The sequence below is a fragment of the Hydra vulgaris genome, chromosome 11 (assembly GCF_038396675.1).
Source record: "Hydra vulgaris chromosome 11, alternate assembly HydraT2T_AEP".
Lineage (NCBI taxonomy): Eukaryota > Metazoa > Cnidaria > Hydrozoa > Anthoathecata > Hydridae > Hydra > Hydra vulgaris.
The window spans coordinates 29,935,001-29,953,995 of NC_088930.1; the positions used below are offsets into that span (position 1 = coordinate 29,935,001).

The window sequence follows — 18,995 nt, forward strand, 5'->3', positions numbered from 1 at the left end:
CGGTAAAATGATGCAACTAGATAAATGATGAATCATAAAAGATTGGGATTTGGGATTGAAAAAAAGATGTGTGAGAAATTTACATCACTTGAGCAATGACCATGGTAGTAGTTATAGAAAATAGATAAAGATATTAATATAGACAAGAGAACAAGCTTGAGAGCTGGAGCAAATCTAACTACATTTACAATATGTTTTTGGATTATGTATAAAAGAGAATAAGCTTAATTAGAAAAAGTACCCTAAGTATGATGACAGTATTCCATACAAGGATGAATAAGAGACTTATAGAGCTATAGAATGGAGTAATGAGTAAGAAAAAAAACCCAGGGAGCACCATGCTTTTTAGAAGAGAGATTGCATGCTCAGCTGCTTTTTCTAAGCAATTAAAATCTGATAACATTTTTGACTGATCATCTGGCAAATAGAACAATTTTAGGGGTAAGATTATTGGGAAGATCATTAATGTAGATGAGAAAAAACACAGAAATGAAGATGGTCTGAGGGGACAAATGTTTTATGGTTTTTTTTTTAAGTATAAACATATAAATGTTTGGAGTTTGCACCATGTCTGGAAGTTACTTATCGCAAACACCAAAAAATCCTTTCTACACCACTGCTACAGTCATAAAGATTCAGCTTTACATTTACGCCAATCTTATAGATAAAGATAAGGTGTGAGGCTGGTCAACAGAGTTTTTCTGCTTACTTAAAAGTCTCTGCCAAAGAGGCTTTCTTTAAAGAGATCAACCAGATACAGTTAACATCTGATTTTAAATCATTGCTAAACACAGTGTTAAATCAATAAAAAAACTTTTTCAAAACTCAAAAAATGGAAATATAGAAATGTGAAATTTTTATTTTTCTAATTTTTTTTTTGTCACAATAATTCATATTAATACTCTTGTCTATGTTACCTTGTCATTTTATACTGATACATTTCTTGTAAAAAAGTATCAGTATAAAATTTAAAATTAATTGAAAAAAAAACTTTTTACTTTTTTAAGATTTACTTTTCCAAGATGTAGAACTTTTTTTGAATATTTTTTCAATTTTTATAAAAAATTCTTCTTTTTTTGTAAACAAAAACTGTCTAAATTTAAGTCAGCGTTTTAAAACCTGAATCCACAAACCTAAGAAATAAATCTGCAAAGGTAAGTGTATGTATATATAAAATATATATTTATGTTATATATTTATTAAAAAATATATGATTCAAAATTATTATAACTTTTGAAATATAGTACTTATCAAAAATGGTATTTGAGGCAGCAGAATTCGGTAAAGGAGACTTTGTACTTTTAAATCAAGTGACTATGGAAGATTTTATGTCAAATCTTAAAATACGATTTGAAAAAGAAAGAATATATTCATATATTGGAGAAGTTGTTATTTCTTTAAATCCTTACAAAACACTTGATATTTATAACAAGGATGTTATATCTGAGTATAAAGGAAGGGAAATTTTTGAAAGGCCTCCTCATATTTTTGCAATAGCTGACGCTGCATATAAAATGATGCAAAGAAAATTTCAAGATACTTGCATTGTTATTTCAGGTGACATATCATTTCTTGTTTTTATGGTGTGTTGAAATTTGAAAATAAAAGTTTTGAAAACAAGATTTTCTGTTTTTTTTTTTTTTATTTGAACTTTTTTTTTTGTTTAAACTTTTTTTTTTGTTTAAACTTTTTTCACTTAGTTTGTAATTAGTTTGTAAAAGTTTAATATGACAACATACAGCTGTGAGCATGAAAATAGCAGCACCTGGATTCTTTTGAATTCTATTGAGCAATTTTTTTCACTAAAAATTAATAAAAATTTTTTATTACATTTATTTTGACACTTAAATCTAATAGAATAAAAAAAATCATATCAATAGTAGTTTTACATTTTATTTCACAAACAAAACAATAACATTAAAAAAGATTGCGGTCATTGAAATAGCAGTGGTGTTGGCATAAGTGGCGAATTGGCAAGTTCGCACTTATGCCAATTCACACTTATGCCAGTTCGCACTTATGCCAATTCGCACTTATGCCAATGTTTGCAAATTCTTTCGGCGCACTTATGTCAGTTCGCGCTTGTGCCAGTTCGCACTTATGCCAGTTTTTGCAATTGATTCGCACATATGCCAGTTCACGCTTATGCCAGTTCGCACTTATGCCAATGTTTGCAAATTCTTTCGGCGCACTTATGCCAGTTCGCGCTTGTGTCAGTTCGCACTTATGCCAGTTTTTGCAATTGATTCGCACATATGCCAGTTCGCACTTATGCCAATGTTTGCAAATTCTTTCGGCGCACTTATGCCAGTTCGCGCTTGTGCCAGTTCGCACTTATGCCAGTCTTTGCAACTGCTTCGAATTTATGCAGATTCGCAGTTATGAAATTTGCACTTATTCAGCCTCCTCGCAGTGGTATCTAAAAATGGAGAAAAGAAATAATTTTTATAGAGTTAAACATTAAAAAAGTTAATTTTTTAACATTGAAAGTTAAAAATAAGTACAATATAATAATATTTACCCTTAGTATTTTGTTGCAAAACCTTTGTTTTGGATAATGGCTTCACAACGTTGATGCAATGAGTCAACAAGGCATTGACATTTTTCTGCGGGTATTGTGTACCATGCTTGTTAAATAGCTATCTGTAACTGCTGAGCATTAGTTGGATTATATAAGTTATAAGTTTTTAATGGAGTTTAGGTCAGGTGACTGAGCAGGCCACTCCATAACCTCAACCCTAATGACCTGAAACCGCACCTTTGCCTTGTGACTAGTGTGTTTGGGCTTGTTGTCTTGTTGGAAGACCCATTTTAGCGGCATATCTTCAACAACATAGAGCAGCATGACATTATTGAGGATGTCAACATTGTTATGTTGGTCCATGATACCATTAATCTTATAAATAGGGCTGACACCATTATATGAGAAGCAGCCCCATACCATGACTTTGGCTCCACCATATTTCACAGACTTAATGTATATATTTTTTGGAATTCTGTATTAGCTGGATGTCTTACATATTGTCTTGAACCTATACCTCCATAAAGAATGATTTTTGATTCATTGGTCCATAATATGTTGCACCACTTTTTGATGGGCCAATTCAGATGTTGGTTTGTGAACTGCAAACATTTAGAGGTATGTTTTTTTTGTCAACAAAGGAACCTTTCCTGAACTGTATGCATATAAACTGTTCTTTTTTAAGCATCTACAAACAGTTGTGTCACTCACTCGTAATTCAAGATCATCTTTGACTTGCTTGGCTGATGAAAATGGTTTGCTTTTAACATATCTTACAATTCTTCTGTCTTCTTGTGTGGTAGTCTTACCTTTTCCACCTCTTTTTTTAACTTTTGCTTTATAATTTAAGAGATATAAAAAAAAGTCTTTGCTGAACATCCAAGAATAATTTAGATATATGAGTAAGATTTACCCTCTCTACGATGCTTCAAAATATAGTTGCGTTCTGTTGGTGTACAATGAAATCCTTAACCCACCTTGAAAGGTTAAGAGAAGACTTTTACTATTGAGCATACACAAATGAATAAAGAATATATTATAATACCTTCCCTGTAAAAATTACAAAAATCTCTTTAAATTTTATAAACTAACTTTAAAATCAATACAACCACTTCAATTTTAATGCAATTACAATAATTTTATCAAAAATAACGGTATTCTTGGATGTATTGAATTCTCATATGCTCAATTTACTTATCTCATTCTTGTATATGCACACATAAAAAATTAGTCTTTCTATATTATACAGAAGGAGAGTAATAATGAAAATGCAAATAATTTTTAGTACTGCTATTTTCATTCTCACAGCTGTAACAAGAAAATAATTTGGCTACATATTACACATTACTAACATATTATTGACACATTACTAACATATCATTACTAACATATAGAAAATAATTTGGCTACATATGACACATTACTAACATTACTTTATAAAATATTATTATTAGTTTTATAAAAGAATAAAATTAGAAATGTTGCTATAAAATTTTTAATGCACGTATATTATGTTTAGGTGAAAGTGGATCAGGAAAAACGGAAGCATCAAAGATTATAATGAAATATATCGCAGCTGTGACTAATCCTAGTAAACAGTCAGATATTGAAAAGTTAGTTTTAATTTTAACTTTAAACTAAATATTTATAGATTTATGATAGAGAAACTATTATTGTTAAAGTTTGGTAAACTTTTAAAAAACCAAGCACACAACAACAAACAACCTTTTGAACCCTGCTAAAGTCCTGCATAATCCCTGCTAAAGTCCTGCGTAATCACAAAAAACTAAAGTCTCTATTTTCTTTTTTATACTTTTAAATGAATTTGAATTTGAATGAAAAAAATTTGCATTTTTTTTAAACATCTTCTCTTCCAACAAGTTTTAAACATCTTCTCTTCCAACAAGCAACCACTTCTCTTCCAACAAGCAACCACTTGGAGGTTGGAGGTTGGTTGCAAGAGCAGGTCCAACTATGTTTACAATGTGTTTTTGCACCTTGTCTAAAAGAGAAAGGGCATCATCAGAAGATCCGCCCCAGATATATGGCAACGATATTACATACAAGGCCAGATTTGAGATTTATAGAGATAGAAAATAGAATCCGAAGTAAGAAAGTGCCGAACTCGATAAAAAGATGCAACCTTAGCAGATGCTAATTTTGCAACAGATTTGATATATGGTTTCCAAGAAAGATCTGAAGTAAGAGTTAATCCTAGAAGATGAAGAGTGAATGGCTCGTTGAGTACATCACCATTCATAAATATAGGAAGATCTATCTTATTGCGATAACGACTGGCTGAAAAAAATTAAGTTTTATCTGTATTGAAGTTCACCAGCCACTGTGAGCCATATGCTGTAGCAGAAGTGAGATCCTTTTCAAGCTCAAATGCCCCCTCCAAGCAATCAGAGAGTGTTGGTTTCTTATCGTGACAAGAATAAATGTTACTATCATCAGCAAACAATGCCACCTTAAATGTCAGAATATCTGGAAGACCGTTAATGTAAATTAAAAAGCGTATAGGGCCAAGGATAGAACCTTGAGGAACCCCTGAAGTTACAGAATAAGGTGAAGAGTGCTGTCCATCAAGGACAACTTTTATACTACGATTGGAAAAGAAGGATTCAATAATCTTAAAGATTTTGCCAGATACACCATAAGAAAAAAGCTTATGGAGAAGACCAGCATGCCAAACTTTATCAAAAGTTTTTGAAACGTCAAGAGCGATGGCCTTAACCTCTCCACCTTCATCTAATGCATGATAAAATTTATTGGTTACCACTGTTAGCAAATCAGCTGTAGAATGAGAATATCGAAATCCATATTGATGGTCAGAAAGTAAGTTATTAGATTCAAGATGAGAAATTAAGTGTTTGTTAACTAAAGATTCAAAAATCTTGCTTATGATAGGAAGAAAACTAATGGGACGGTAGTTAGATGAATCAGATCGCTCTCCAGAATTTTTGAAGATAGGAATAACAGATGCCGCTTTCCAGCAGGCTGGAAAACAAGACTCTGCTGTCGTCTATACTCTTGAGAGTATAGACGACAGCTTCGGAGAACACTTTTGCAAGACAATAACAGGTATGTTGTCCGTGCCACAAGCTGTAGAAGAGACTAGGCAGGATATCACTTTAGATACAGAAGCTGGCGTCATACGAATGTCAAGCAATGGATCAATCTGTTTGACGGCTATATCAGGTAGAGCGCAACTAGTGGAATCAAGAGATGATATTGATGAAAAGTTTTTAGCAAACTATTCAGCTTTGTCTTTGGGTAGGTGACAAAGTCTGAACCATAGGTGGAATTAAAGATTTGCCCTTAATATTAATACTATTAAAGATTCTCGAGAGCTTAATTTTTGAGATGAGATACAAGATTTCATGACCTGAGAATAGCGTGCTTTAGCATTAGCATAATTGCTAATGAAAAAATTGGCAATTTTTTCATTAGCAATTATTACAATAATTAGAATCCTTGCTTTAGAAACAAGAAAGCAAGGGTTCGAAGCTAGTTCTAGACATATTTCACATTATTGTTAAGAAAAAGGAGGCTAGAATTTCCTAGTTAAATGCTCTTCCACGTCTCTTTGAGACAAATTTATAAGGTCTTCTTAAGGCAACTGAAAGCAAAAAATAAAAACAAATTTTAAGCTATTATAAATACCTGATGTTAAAGTTTTAAGTTTTTTTTTTAAAGTTTAGATAATTTAGATTGTTTTTTATTAATTTAATTTTAAAAGTTTGTTTCAAACATATACATATCATGACTTTGATAATCATGACTTCGATCTCATGTTTAAGAAAGAAATTGCTTGAAATTTGGAAAAATGCTTCATTATTTTTTCATATATGAAACATGTTTTTATATATGAAACATGTTTATATATGAAACATGTTTATATATGAAACATGTTTATATATGAAACATGTTTATATATGAAACATGTTTATATATGAAACATGTTTATATATAAAACATGTTTATATATGAAACATGTTTAGTATGCTTGTCTGAGTTTTAACAAATGTCCCATATTTTGGAACATTACAAATTTTGATGTTAAAGCTAACATTTATATTGAACTTTAACGATTAAAGATGTTTGTGGAGGTGGGGAAGGGGTAAGGGGCAGAAAAAGTGAGAGGGGATTTGACATTGGTGGGAGGTGTAAGTTTTTAGAAATGTAAAAAATATTTGTCCACTGCATATAGCAATAATTATTTTTTAAGGGGAAGTTAAATTACATAGTTGCGTGCCTTTTTACTGTTAATAGACAAATAAAATAGTTCATTTTTCAAACTTTATTTTTTAGTACAAAAACTGTGCTAATACAGTCTACCATTATCTTAGAATCATTTGGTAATGCAAAAACTAATAGAAATGATAACTCAAGTAGGTTTGGAAAGTATATGGATATTGATTTTGATTTTAAAGGTGATCCAATTGGAGGACACATTAGCAATTATCTACTAGAAAAGGTTAGTTATAACTTTTGTATTAGTTAACTGTATCAATAAATACAAAAATGTTGCACATTTATGTATTTATTGATGCAGGACTGGCTTTATGTATTTATTGATGCAGGACTGGTTTTATGTATTTATTGATGCAGGACTGGCTTTATGTATTTATTGATGCAGGACTGGCTTTACGTATTTATTGGCTTATTTTAATTTTGTTCAAAATTCTTTATTTTGTTCAATATTCTTTATTTTTTCTACTATTTCTGAAAAAACTGTTTGGATTTAAGTCGATATTTTAAAACTTTAAGTGTGCAAAATATTATATGACAATACCAATCTAAATTATCATCAATAAGTGTCAAAAAATCAATGGGTATATTTTTAAAAGCTGACATTTTTATATTTATTTATAAAAATGTATACCTTAAGACATTTGATTGCAAAAATGTCACCCATAAATATGAAATTGTAATATGAAAATAAAAAATTGTAATTGTTTTTTAACAATTTTTAACGTGTAGCACAAAGATATTGTAATTATAATAATTACAATATCATTGGTGTAGCGTGATACAAATAAACAAACATATAAGTATATAAGTTTGAGTATACATTGTTTGAATGCATCCGATGTTATCAATTTCTGCAAGCACAAGATTGAATTATTGTCATTAGCAGTCAAGATAAACGTGTTCCAATCAAGGTGATTTTTTGTGTTTACTAGATTTCATTATAATTTTGCATGTAACTTAAAATTATTTCAATTTACTTTATATTTCAGAAATTCCAGAATAAGCTCCGAGATAGCTGAAAAACCTGAAAATATCAAAGCCTGGACAAAAAATCTAGTGCACTTTGAGAAATAAAAATCAACAAGATCTCACATACACAAAGTTTTGCAGCCACTTGGCATTATAAATAAAATGCCAAAAGCTTATTCTGTTATTGGTCGGTATAATTACTTATCAAATTTAGAGAAGTCAGTGTATTCCAGATGTAAAATGGTTGGCGCAGAATTATCTGATTTATGGCTTAAACTGAGTTTACCAAAATTAATAAAAGGTCTTTAACAAAAAAAGTAGAAATTCTTATTAAGAAATATCATTCTGTTCAAAAGTCCAAACAATGTTTTGAAGAAAAGTGGGATTATTTATTTGGTATAACCAAAGTGAATGGTAACTGGCTTAGCAATGAAGATAAAGAATTTTATATATTACAGGTGAAAACTGATGGTCAAGCTGGTTATTGCACATCAAAAATTGTTAAAGTACATCCATCTAAAGCTGGCAAGAAGAGAACTATCATAGCTGAAACAGGTACAGTAGAGGTCAGTGATGACAATAAAGGAGACAATGAGCAAGATGATGAGCAAGATTCTGATTATAATCCGCCAGGCCAAAAAACAAAGAGAAAATATGAGAACACCATTGTTGCTGTTAACTTAGTTAAGAAGTCAAAACTAAGTATTAAGAGATCAGCAGAAGTTTGCAAAAATTTATCTGAATGTGGTGTTAATGTGCAAGCACCATCCAAATCTGGGGTTTATAGAGCTACAATGTCAGAAGCTCAAAAAATGGAAAAGCATATGATTAATCATTTAAAAAATGATGATTGGGTGTTGCATTTTGATGGTAAAAGAATTTCCGGGATTAAGTATCAAGTCTTGATTTTAAAAAATGCAGAAAAGGAGGTCAAGTTAGCCATTTTGAAACTGGGTGATGGTAAAGCTAATAGTATTTACAGTGGAATAGCTGAAGTGCTAGATAAATTTCAGCTATGGAGTAGTATTAAAGTTATAATATCTGATACCACAAGTGTTAATACTGGAAGTAAAAATGGAGTTGTAAGCCAACTTCAAAGAGAATTCGAAAGAAAAAATCTTGAACCAGTTCAATTTATTGGTTGTCAGCATCATGTGTTAGACACAATTTTGAAGCATTCCATGAATGAAATTTTAGATGAAGGAAAAAGCTCATGACCAGAAATACATTACAAATTTAGTGTAAACCTGCAAAAAAACTATGAAAATTTAAAATCAAACTTTAAGCAAGGTGAAAAAATTTGTAAAGTAAAGACTAATAAATGGAGAGATGATATGGACTTTTTGTTTGAGTTGGTACAAAGTTACCGATACATGAAGGTGAATGGTAGCTATCAAACTATAAAATTCAAAAGTCTGCCATCATTGAACAATGCCAGATGGAATTCAAAAGCAATCTATGCTCTTCTGGCATATATTTTAAATGAGTCGAATAATAATCAACTTCGCATGGTTTGTGACTTCATTACATCAGCCTGGTCTGATATATGGTTTTCTGACATGCAATACTCAGAACATAATTTTAACAATTTAGAGCAAGCAATAACTTCAACTACAGCCATGAAAACCTTGAAAACATTTTGGTCCCAGGAGCCCAGTCGCATACAAGGAATTCAGAGATCTAATATCTGTGTGGAAAGAGCCATAAAAATTATGCAAGAAATTTATGCAAAAAATATTGACAAGATGGACTTCAGATTTATTCTGCACAACAACTTTTAAATTGCACAAACAATTGATCTTTGTTTATTAATGAACAGAAAGTTTTGTAAAAATAAATTGCTATTTTTCTGTTAATTCTGTTAAATTGCTGTTTTCTGTTAATTTGTTGATTTTTACGTTATATTTTTTTACTTACGGGGGACATTTTTGAAACTTTAATCAGTAAAACTTTTGCAATTGGTAATCTCATGTAGAATGTCAGATTTTGGCACTATACCCATGTATAGTTGTAAAAAAATCAACCCACTAGTGTATATATGTGTGTACTAATGTGAATGTATATGAATTGGTGAATGTTAAAAGGGCGGAAGTCGAATAATGTAAACTTTTGGGAAACTAAAAAAATCTGCATTTTCCACAGTAGTAATTTTTTGTTAATGGTTCAATAATTTTAAGTGAATGTATATAAAAACACATATGAATCAGTGAATGTTAAAAGTTGGAATTTTAACATTCACTTTAACATTAATTTAACACTTTAACATTCATTTTAACATTAACTTTCCACATTCATATGTACACATGTTATATGCTAGTATATAAATAAATAGGAAATATATATGCATAATTATATAATATATAATGTATTGTACATTATATCCATGGCTAATAATCTCTGCTAGTGTTAATATTTAGAGTCAGGGTTGTATGTCTAGTAATACATTGCTTTGAATTTGTAAAAGTATCCATTAAATTTATTGTTGAAAAAAAGCTTCAAGTCAAATTTAGTGCAGTTATATAGCCAATGAAATTTTTCTAAATTGTTTAAAAACAGTGATTAAATTTAAGTTGGTTTTAAAACTAAATATTTTTAAAAAATTTATATCAGGGCTTTTATGTGTAGTATTTTTATTTGTTTAATAAAACATAAATTTTCCCTTGCAATTTCTGAAGTATTTTAAAATAACTTAATAAATACGAAAAAATAATTAAAAAAAAATAATAATAATAATACTAAATATTTTACTTTAATATAAAGTTATTGTATTACAATGTGTGTTATTGGTATTATTGTGTTACAATATGTGTTATTGGTATTATTGTATTATTATTGTATTGGTTTACAAAAATGTAGCAAATAAAGTTACTCCAATTATAAAAACAAAAAATGAAAAAATGTATTGCAGTGGCTTATGTGAGTTAATAATTGCAGGTTCAAGCACTTTTAGACAGGTTATTTAGTACTATTCAGTTCATGTGCAATACAGATCTTTAGGGCTCGAATTAACGCAAAAAAATCTAATCACAAGAAAAAAAATAAACTTTAACACTCCCTCCCTCTCGTCCCTAGCGTCGCACAGTGAATCGCTTTATATAAACTAGGTGGACAAAAATATTTTTTTAATTAATAACAAATAATTGTTTGGCAATTTGATTCCAAAGAATGTAATTAATAATACTTTAATTAGTTACGCATTTTTTGATTATTTTTAAGTTTTATATTAAGTATTTTTTATAGTTTTAAGAATTTTTAAATTTTAGTAATGAAAAAAGTTAATAGGTAATAAAAATACTTTATTTCAACACATAAATTATGTTATAAAATTTTGCTAAAAAAAAAAAATCTATATATATACAATAATTCAGCTGATAATGGAAAATAAAAAATATTTTCTTAACAACTATCATTGGATAAATCATTGTTATTTCCACTATCCGAAGAATCAGACCCTAAATAATCTTCATCACCACACAGAATTGTATTTCCAACCAGCTGTGGTGGTATTACAGGTGGGACAAATTTTGTGCACTGTAACAGGCATATAGTACCTTAGGTATAGATTAAGATAAAGAGTTTTGGTTTCAGTACAAAGTTTTTCAAATTTTTTCAAATTCATATTAATTAATATCATGACCTATGGAAAGCGTTTTTAACAAAATACTGAAATTTTTAATGAGATTGGCATTTAAACCCGTAAGCTCACCGCATTACTCTGGCTTCACAAAAAATCTGCGAGCTATGTTCCCATCATTTGTATTCCCAAAGCCAGGTTTTGGTTTGTCTACAATTAGACCCATATAGTTTTTAAATTTTTGTTTGATATCTTCTGAACATTTTTGGACATTAGATTTATCTTCATCGCTTCTAGCTTGCCACTTTTTTATATCTAAATGATAGCTAATGTGTAACATGCACTTAAAAAAACGAATCCATACATGTGAAGTAGACAGACCAAAACCATAATGTTCTTTTTAAACAACTAAGTCTTTTAGTTCACCATTCATCATTTTTGGAGTTGCACCACATATATAACATTTTTGTTGGGAACTTGTGTCAGTCAAGGCATTGCAAACTTTTCTATCATTAAGAGTATTAGGTCATGTTTAACAGCAATTTGCCGAATCTTATAGATGTTGGAATAAGTTGAGAACTTGGTTAGTTTCTGTTGTAGTAAATACATTTGTTTCTTTTGAAAAAATAAACTTAATTGGTCAGCAAAAAAGTGTGAATGAAGGTCGCCAATTTTGCCAAATAATATTTTGGCTGTCACTCATTCTCAATAGAACAAATGAAAATACAAACAGAAACTCATCAGTAGCATCAGAGTTTGTAAATCTCTGTTTATAAGTGCTGTGACCAGAGCTCCCATCACATCCCCGTTTACTAATTAATGTGAATAGCATAGTAAAAGTATAATTTTTAAGAACTTTACACTGGGTTTTAATCAGGCGTTCAATAGTTTTATCAAGTATGGCTTGTAGGTTAATTTTGGCACGTGTTTCTGTAATAGAAGTATGTTCATCTATTGGATAACATAACTTTTTTTGACTTGCATAGATTATAGTAAGATGGAAATATTATATGCTCTGTCTTTGAAGACCACTTTCACATCTGTTTAAAAGAATGACTTGTACATTTAGAGTCAATGTAATAAGCTAATGCCTTTTCACAATTCAACTGCCTGCCACCACAAATAAAGCCTTTCAATTTTATTTTTTCTGACGATTCTAAACTTTTTCTGATTAAAGTAGCTTGGTTTTTGTGCCCCGACATACAACATGCTACTTCAGCAGGGGTGGTCAACTCAGTTGCACTTTGAGATTTTATTAAGTCTTTAACCTTCTGTTTTTTGGTTTTAAAGGAAGAGTCGTCAAAGTTATTCTTTGGCCGTCCTTGAAATCCTCCAGTGGATGAAAAGAGACATCGCTGATATATACTTATTTCAAATTCTACATCTGCTCCCTCTAATCAAAATTTATTTTTGTTTAGAAAACGGTCCACCATCATATGTGCGGCAGACCGTTTTGTTGCGAATTTCGATGCCAAACATGAAATTTTTAACTGTAAAGACCTCTCTGAATCTTTAGTTACATTAGTTACATCAACACAAAATCTTTGTAAAATAAAATCCAATAAACGAGAATCGGAATTCTAATATTTTTTCTAAAAATTGATAGAAATATTGTATTTTGACAACTATATATAGTTAATATACGTCAGAAACGATTAGAACTAGGATCAATAGTATATTAAGGAACTTTTTCAAAAGATTTTAACTAAATTCATGTTAACGTCGATGAGCGGAATTGATCTAAAGACTCCAAAATGGTGTTCTTTAGATTCACTATTACTGGTAGTAAAAAGGTTTATATATCTCAGCGTAGTATGTCCAAACAAGAGCTTTAAATGGTATAACTTTTTTTGATACAGGCTTTTTTAATATTTAAAGAAACTTTTCTAAATATTAAAAAAGCCTGTATCAAAAAAAGTTATACCATTTAAAGCTCTTGTTTGGACATACTACGCTGAGAAAACTATACTAATTCCAAATAAAAGAATTCGAATAATTTGTAAATCACCTTAATTACACCGAGTAGTACTTACCCACTAAAGTAAAATCCATCACTACAATAAAATGATTTCTTTCTTAAAATTTTGTTAAATGGTTTCATAAATGCTGTAAATTTGTGACTAAATTTTTTCAAAAATGAAATTACATTTTAACTTCTTTTTAATTGCTTATTACTAATTGCTCTCGTTTTTTATAATTAACACTGCAAATTATTACCAATGTGAGACTGTGAGAAATTATTTTTTTAACATAATATCTCCTAATTTTAATACTATCTTATAATTTTCTTGTTTGGCGAAGTTTAAAATAGTGTAGTTTACTGTTATAAATTACAGCATAAGTTATAGTTTAAATTTTAAGTTGCAGTTATAGTGTAATGAGCAAGTTATGATATAATGAGCAAGCAAAGTATTTAATACTACTACGATTTTACTTTTTGTAATTGTTTTCACTTATCATGATCCTTAAAAAAGTATTTAATACTACTACGATGTTACTTTTAGTAATTGTTTTCACTTATCATGATCCTTTAAAAAGTAAAAGTAAAAACGCAAATATTACATTATTTAAACCACTTTAATTAGTTGTAGAAAACTATTTGATATGTTCATGTTGAGATTTTAAAACATTTAAAACAGTTATTTTCAAAGAGAATTGTTAAAAGTTATAAAACAACAATAAAACAAACGTATGTAAAATTTAAAAAAAAAAAAGTTAAAAAAAAGTTTTGACAATACATAGAGCTTGTGTTAATATAAAACAATTTCATGGCGCTGTTTGTGTTGCTGTCTTATAAAGTTAAGTTTCTATAACATTAATAAAATAAAAGTGTTTAAAATAAATGAATTAAATAAATAGAAATGTTTAATTAAAATGTTAAATTAAAGAAAAAGTGCATCAGCATGCATATCCATAGACCAAACAAGTAAGGTCAAAGCAATAAAACATTAGATACCACATTTTTTTATAATTTATTGCTATTACTATTAAAAATAATATAAGTATGATAAACGAACTATTAAAAACTAATCCCCAAGGTGTGAAAAGCAATCGCGATATGCTAAATTCGAGCCCTACTTTGTAATAGTAACTCAGCAAGTGACAATTTAAAATCAATTTGGACTACAGTTAATTTAAGTTGAGCAAAAGGTGCATATCAACTTTCTTCCATTGTTCAATTAGTTGTCAAGACAAGCAAAAGACTTTATAATTAACACTATTAAAATATCTTACAGGAGTTGATAGTTAATAAAGTAGATTCCCTCATACCGCATGTAAACTCATCAAACAAACATCTAATACATAAGAAACAAACATCTAATACATAGGTAATTTTATTATAATTACATTAAATATTTGTAGTAAATCAAATCAAAAATTATTTTTTATAAATGTTTTAGTATGAAAGATAATGACATTCAGTATATAATTTTCTTTGAAATTTTTTTTTTAGAAACTATTTAAATTAAGAGTTACTATAAATTACTATAAATTAAAAATATAATTTAGCAACCACTTGCACAACAAAAAAAGAGATTTCTCTGAGTATCTTTAGTATATAAGCAAAGAAGAAAAACATACGAGTAGAAAAATTGTTAACACTAGACTTTAAGTATTGGTGGTCAAGACTAATATGCTGGTTTAAATATTGGTGGTCAAGAATAATATAATGGTTTAAATATTGGTGGTCAAGACTAATATAATGTTTTAAATATTGGTGGTCAAGACTAATATAATGGTGTAAAAATTGGTGGTCAAGACTAATATAATGTTTTAAATATTGGTGGTCAAGACTAATATAATGGTTTAAATATGATGAGACAAAGCCTGGCATACAAACTCACTTTTTACAACTAAATTATAGAATATTATTTAACCTTTGTACTTGTCACAGGTATAACTTGCTGCTACAAGATATTGGAAAAATGTATTTTGGCACAATCACATTCTTTGATATAATTCAATAAATATATGTTTTATTTTCTGCTTTAGTAAAGCAACGAAATTTCTTTTCTATATATGTTAAAAATATATTTTAGAGAAACCTCTTTGTAAAATACAGTGAGAAAATTGCATAAAAAGTATTAGGGCATAAAGTTTCTGCACAGAGCATTGAAAATATTATTTTTGTAAAGAAAAATATGTTATTTTATAGTAAACCAAAGCTCTTTTATATATTTCAAATTTTATCAACAAAACTCTTACTGTTTAGAAATGGTGACCATTCAAAATCTACATTTGATTCATTACATGGTCATTACTCCAAAATGCAGAAAAAAAAAAAAAATAAAATTAATAAAAACTTAATTTTTGAAAAATGAATTTTGATTTTTTAGATAGGGCTAAAGAAGACAAATACATTGGTGGTAATTTTGGAAAAATGGCTTTAAATTTTGCTGCCAATCATTTTCTTAAACATTAGAAAAAAAAAGATTTTACCTTAATGTTTAAAACCCAAGTTTAACTTGTTTGAAATTAAAACATTTCAAAACATAACATCTAAAGTACTCAAAAAGTCTAGATAAGTTCTCTACAGATGTCTACCTATAATAATTTTTTTACTTCCCTTCAAATATTTGTATTTTAATTGAAAATGAAAATTTTTTTGTAATATATTATCTTAAGTGCCTATGTAGCCAAAAATATGCAGATATCATAGCATAGCATAGCAAGTTGTGGAATACTAGAGATAAGAAATAAGTAGTATTTTATACAGATTTTAAGTTAACAATTTTAGTTTTCAATTCTAGCATATACTTTCATACAACTTTGATTTTCTATGTTACAAATGATTGCTGTCAAAGCCAACAACACAATTAAAAAGTTGTTTTCCATATTCTGAATGATCAGAGCAGTGCTTATATCTTTTCCAATGAGCATCGAATTTTGAGTGCAATCTTTCAGTTGCTTGTTCACTTGTTTCACCTAAAGTGATGATTGATGCTTTAACACAAGTTCTTCAATGTAATAGAAGACAGCATCTTTGGTGTGACTGATATTGGTAAAAATAATGTTTTGGATTTCAGTCCTAAAGCTTTCCTTTAGCGCTGTTCCAAAACATGAAGAAACAACTTCTTTGAAATGTCTTAAAGTTTCAATAAAATCAAAGACTTCATAAGCACACACTTTTTCAGCCATTCTTTGGAGAACATCAATGTTTTTTAAAAGCTTATAGCAATTATTGCCTTTGAAGTGTTTGCCATGGTATGGCTGGAACTAAATGTGCAACTCAGCTGGCCATTCTTTGGCTCCAGGCCATAAGTCTGAAATATTTTTGAAAAGATGATTAATAACTTCAAAAAGAAGATGGATTTCCATTGGCGGAATAACATCTAAAATGAGCACTGAGTTTGCAAAATTTGTTGCATAGTTTAAATTTGAGCCATTAGCAACAAACTCAACATATCTTTCCTTCAATGTGCCAAAACATCTTAGAGATCCACATTCTGATAGATTGTTGGAATTGACATCGCACCAGCAGCAAGGGTGCTTGCTTGAATGAGATTGAATTTCGCAAATAATGTTTACTATTTTTACATCACATGAAATGTAAAATGCCACATTATTCAATTGAATAATATTCATGAATGCAAGTAATATGTAAGTATATGGCCATTTGATTTTAGTGGATTAAAAAAAACATAATAATCCTGTTGCTTTGATGTGAATTATAGCAAGTTTTCTAATTCCTGTGTTAGATAGTTCAGTGTTTAACTACAGGATTAACAACATTTGTGCTGTAAGTATATGGCTTTTTGATTTTAGTGCAGATTATGGGATAAAAAAAAACATAATCTTGAAATAACTTTAAATTAATAATGTGTAATAAAATAAAAGTAATAATGAGTATAAATGTAAAAAACAATTTTCACTACTAAATATTGTTGAACATAAAATATTTTAAAATACAAAAAATGTATTACCTGGTATTACTGGAAATAATCTTCCTCCTTTTGTTAGATTTTTTCTCTAGGAGGAAAATCCTTTGCTTTTATCACTGCAGATGCAATTTGCTCTTCTCCAATCTTCTTGATCTTTCTTGACCGAATCATGCAAGTTTTGGCGTCTTGTTGCGATCGTGTAGGAATGATTGGAACCTCGAACTATAATTGACAAACAATGCGTACATTTTTTTTCTGTTGACAGAAAAAAGGATTTGAAAAGGTTTAAGGCTTGGAAGATGTGTTATTTTCAGGATTAAATTTATCAAAACTTTCTCATAAAGTTTATCAAAATTTTCATGCAAACAAACAATGACTTATTTGCTGTTATTTTTAATTATATTAACATAATTTTTACTTGAAAATGATGTTAGTAGTTTTGATTACAATCATTTGATTGGTAAGTTTGAAACCATTAGAGTTTGCAAAGATTGAGAATTCCAAAAAAATGCATAAAAAAGCTAATTATAATTTAAAAAAATCCAAAAATAAACTAGTTAGAGTAAAATGCTATAGAAATAAACTAATTATAATTAAAGTAAAAAAATCATTAAAAAATATCTTACAAAAAATCTATTAAATAAATCCAATATCTATTTGTTTTTGACATTTTGTGGTATATTGTGTTTTAGTAATTTTTTTGTTTTGGTCACTTTATTGTTTGCTGCCTCAGGTCATAAGTACCTTATAGCCCAGCTTACAATTGAGCCCATAATAGTAAAAGTGGACCAAGTCCATATTTCTATATTGTTAGAAATAAGCGTTCTTAGTGTTAGCATATATTATAAATCAGCCATATGTAATATTATTGATGTCTAGTATCATTTTAAATCTTTTTTCTTAGACAACAAGATATGTGAAATGCACAAATAAATTTTTGAATAATTATTAATAATATAATAATAGTTATGGACTTGGTCCATTTTTTCTCTAAACATAATCAACAAATCGCTAAATCATTTTAGTGTAAAATCATGAACAAATTTCATATTATTCGTTTACAATAGCAATTCAAATTAAGACAAGTAGTACAAATTCATACTATGTTGTAAAAAAACACAATTACTATTTACTAATTATCGGCAAAAATAGTCCTCATTATTACAAACAGTACAATAAAAACCACACGAATTTACTGATCATCATCGCCGCTGTCATCAACAGTTCATCTTCTAGTACATCCTTGTTGTGACCGCTGTGTTCCAACTTTTGATAGAAGTCATGATAGATGGGAGGAATATACTTTAACAGTTTCATTAGATCTGAGTATTTTTCTTTGCTCAGTTTTGTTGCTCCACAGTACAGTGGAGCCAAACTCACTTCACTAAGATTCGTTTGACGTCCGCTAGTGATGTACCGATAACACTTTTTTGGCCGATGCCGATACCGATGCCGATGGATCGGAAAAGGCCGATACCGATGCCGATACCGATGAATTAACTAACTATTAAAGTTTTGAAGATATAAAGCCATAGAGCTTTAAATTGGGTAAATTTTTTCATGTAATCCATACTGGTAAACAAATACTTGGACCCAAATAAATAAACTTGCCTGTAAACAAAGTCAAAATAAACAATTTTTCTAAAAATTCTAAGCGATGCATAAAGTTTAGATTATTTATTATTTAATAATTATCAAAATGCAGGATAAAAGTATTAAAATGCCATCGGTAATGCATATCGGTAAATTAATAAAAAAAGGCCGATGCCGATACCGATTCCGATTGTACAAA

At 29.1% G+C, this 18,995-nt stretch overlaps 1 protein-coding gene across 1 annotated transcript in view; it reads left to right on the plus strand.

Moving 5' to 3' along the window:
- Positions 1 to 1,219: 1,219 nt before the first annotated feature.
- LOC100207479 (unconventional myosin-Id) overlaps positions 1,220 to 18,995 on the plus strand; it is a 99,376-nt gene continuing 81,600 nt past the window's right edge. Inside the window, exons 1-3 of the mRNA XM_065810713.1 lie at positions 1,220 to 1,557; positions 4,041 to 4,134; positions 6,836 to 7,001. Coding sequence (XP_065666785.1) covers positions 1,257 to 1,557; positions 4,041 to 4,134; positions 6,836 to 7,001 — 561 coding nt within the window. The 5' untranslated portion in view covers positions 1,220 to 1,256. The remainder of the gene's footprint in view (positions 1,558 to 4,040; positions 4,135 to 6,835; positions 7,002 to 18,995) is intronic.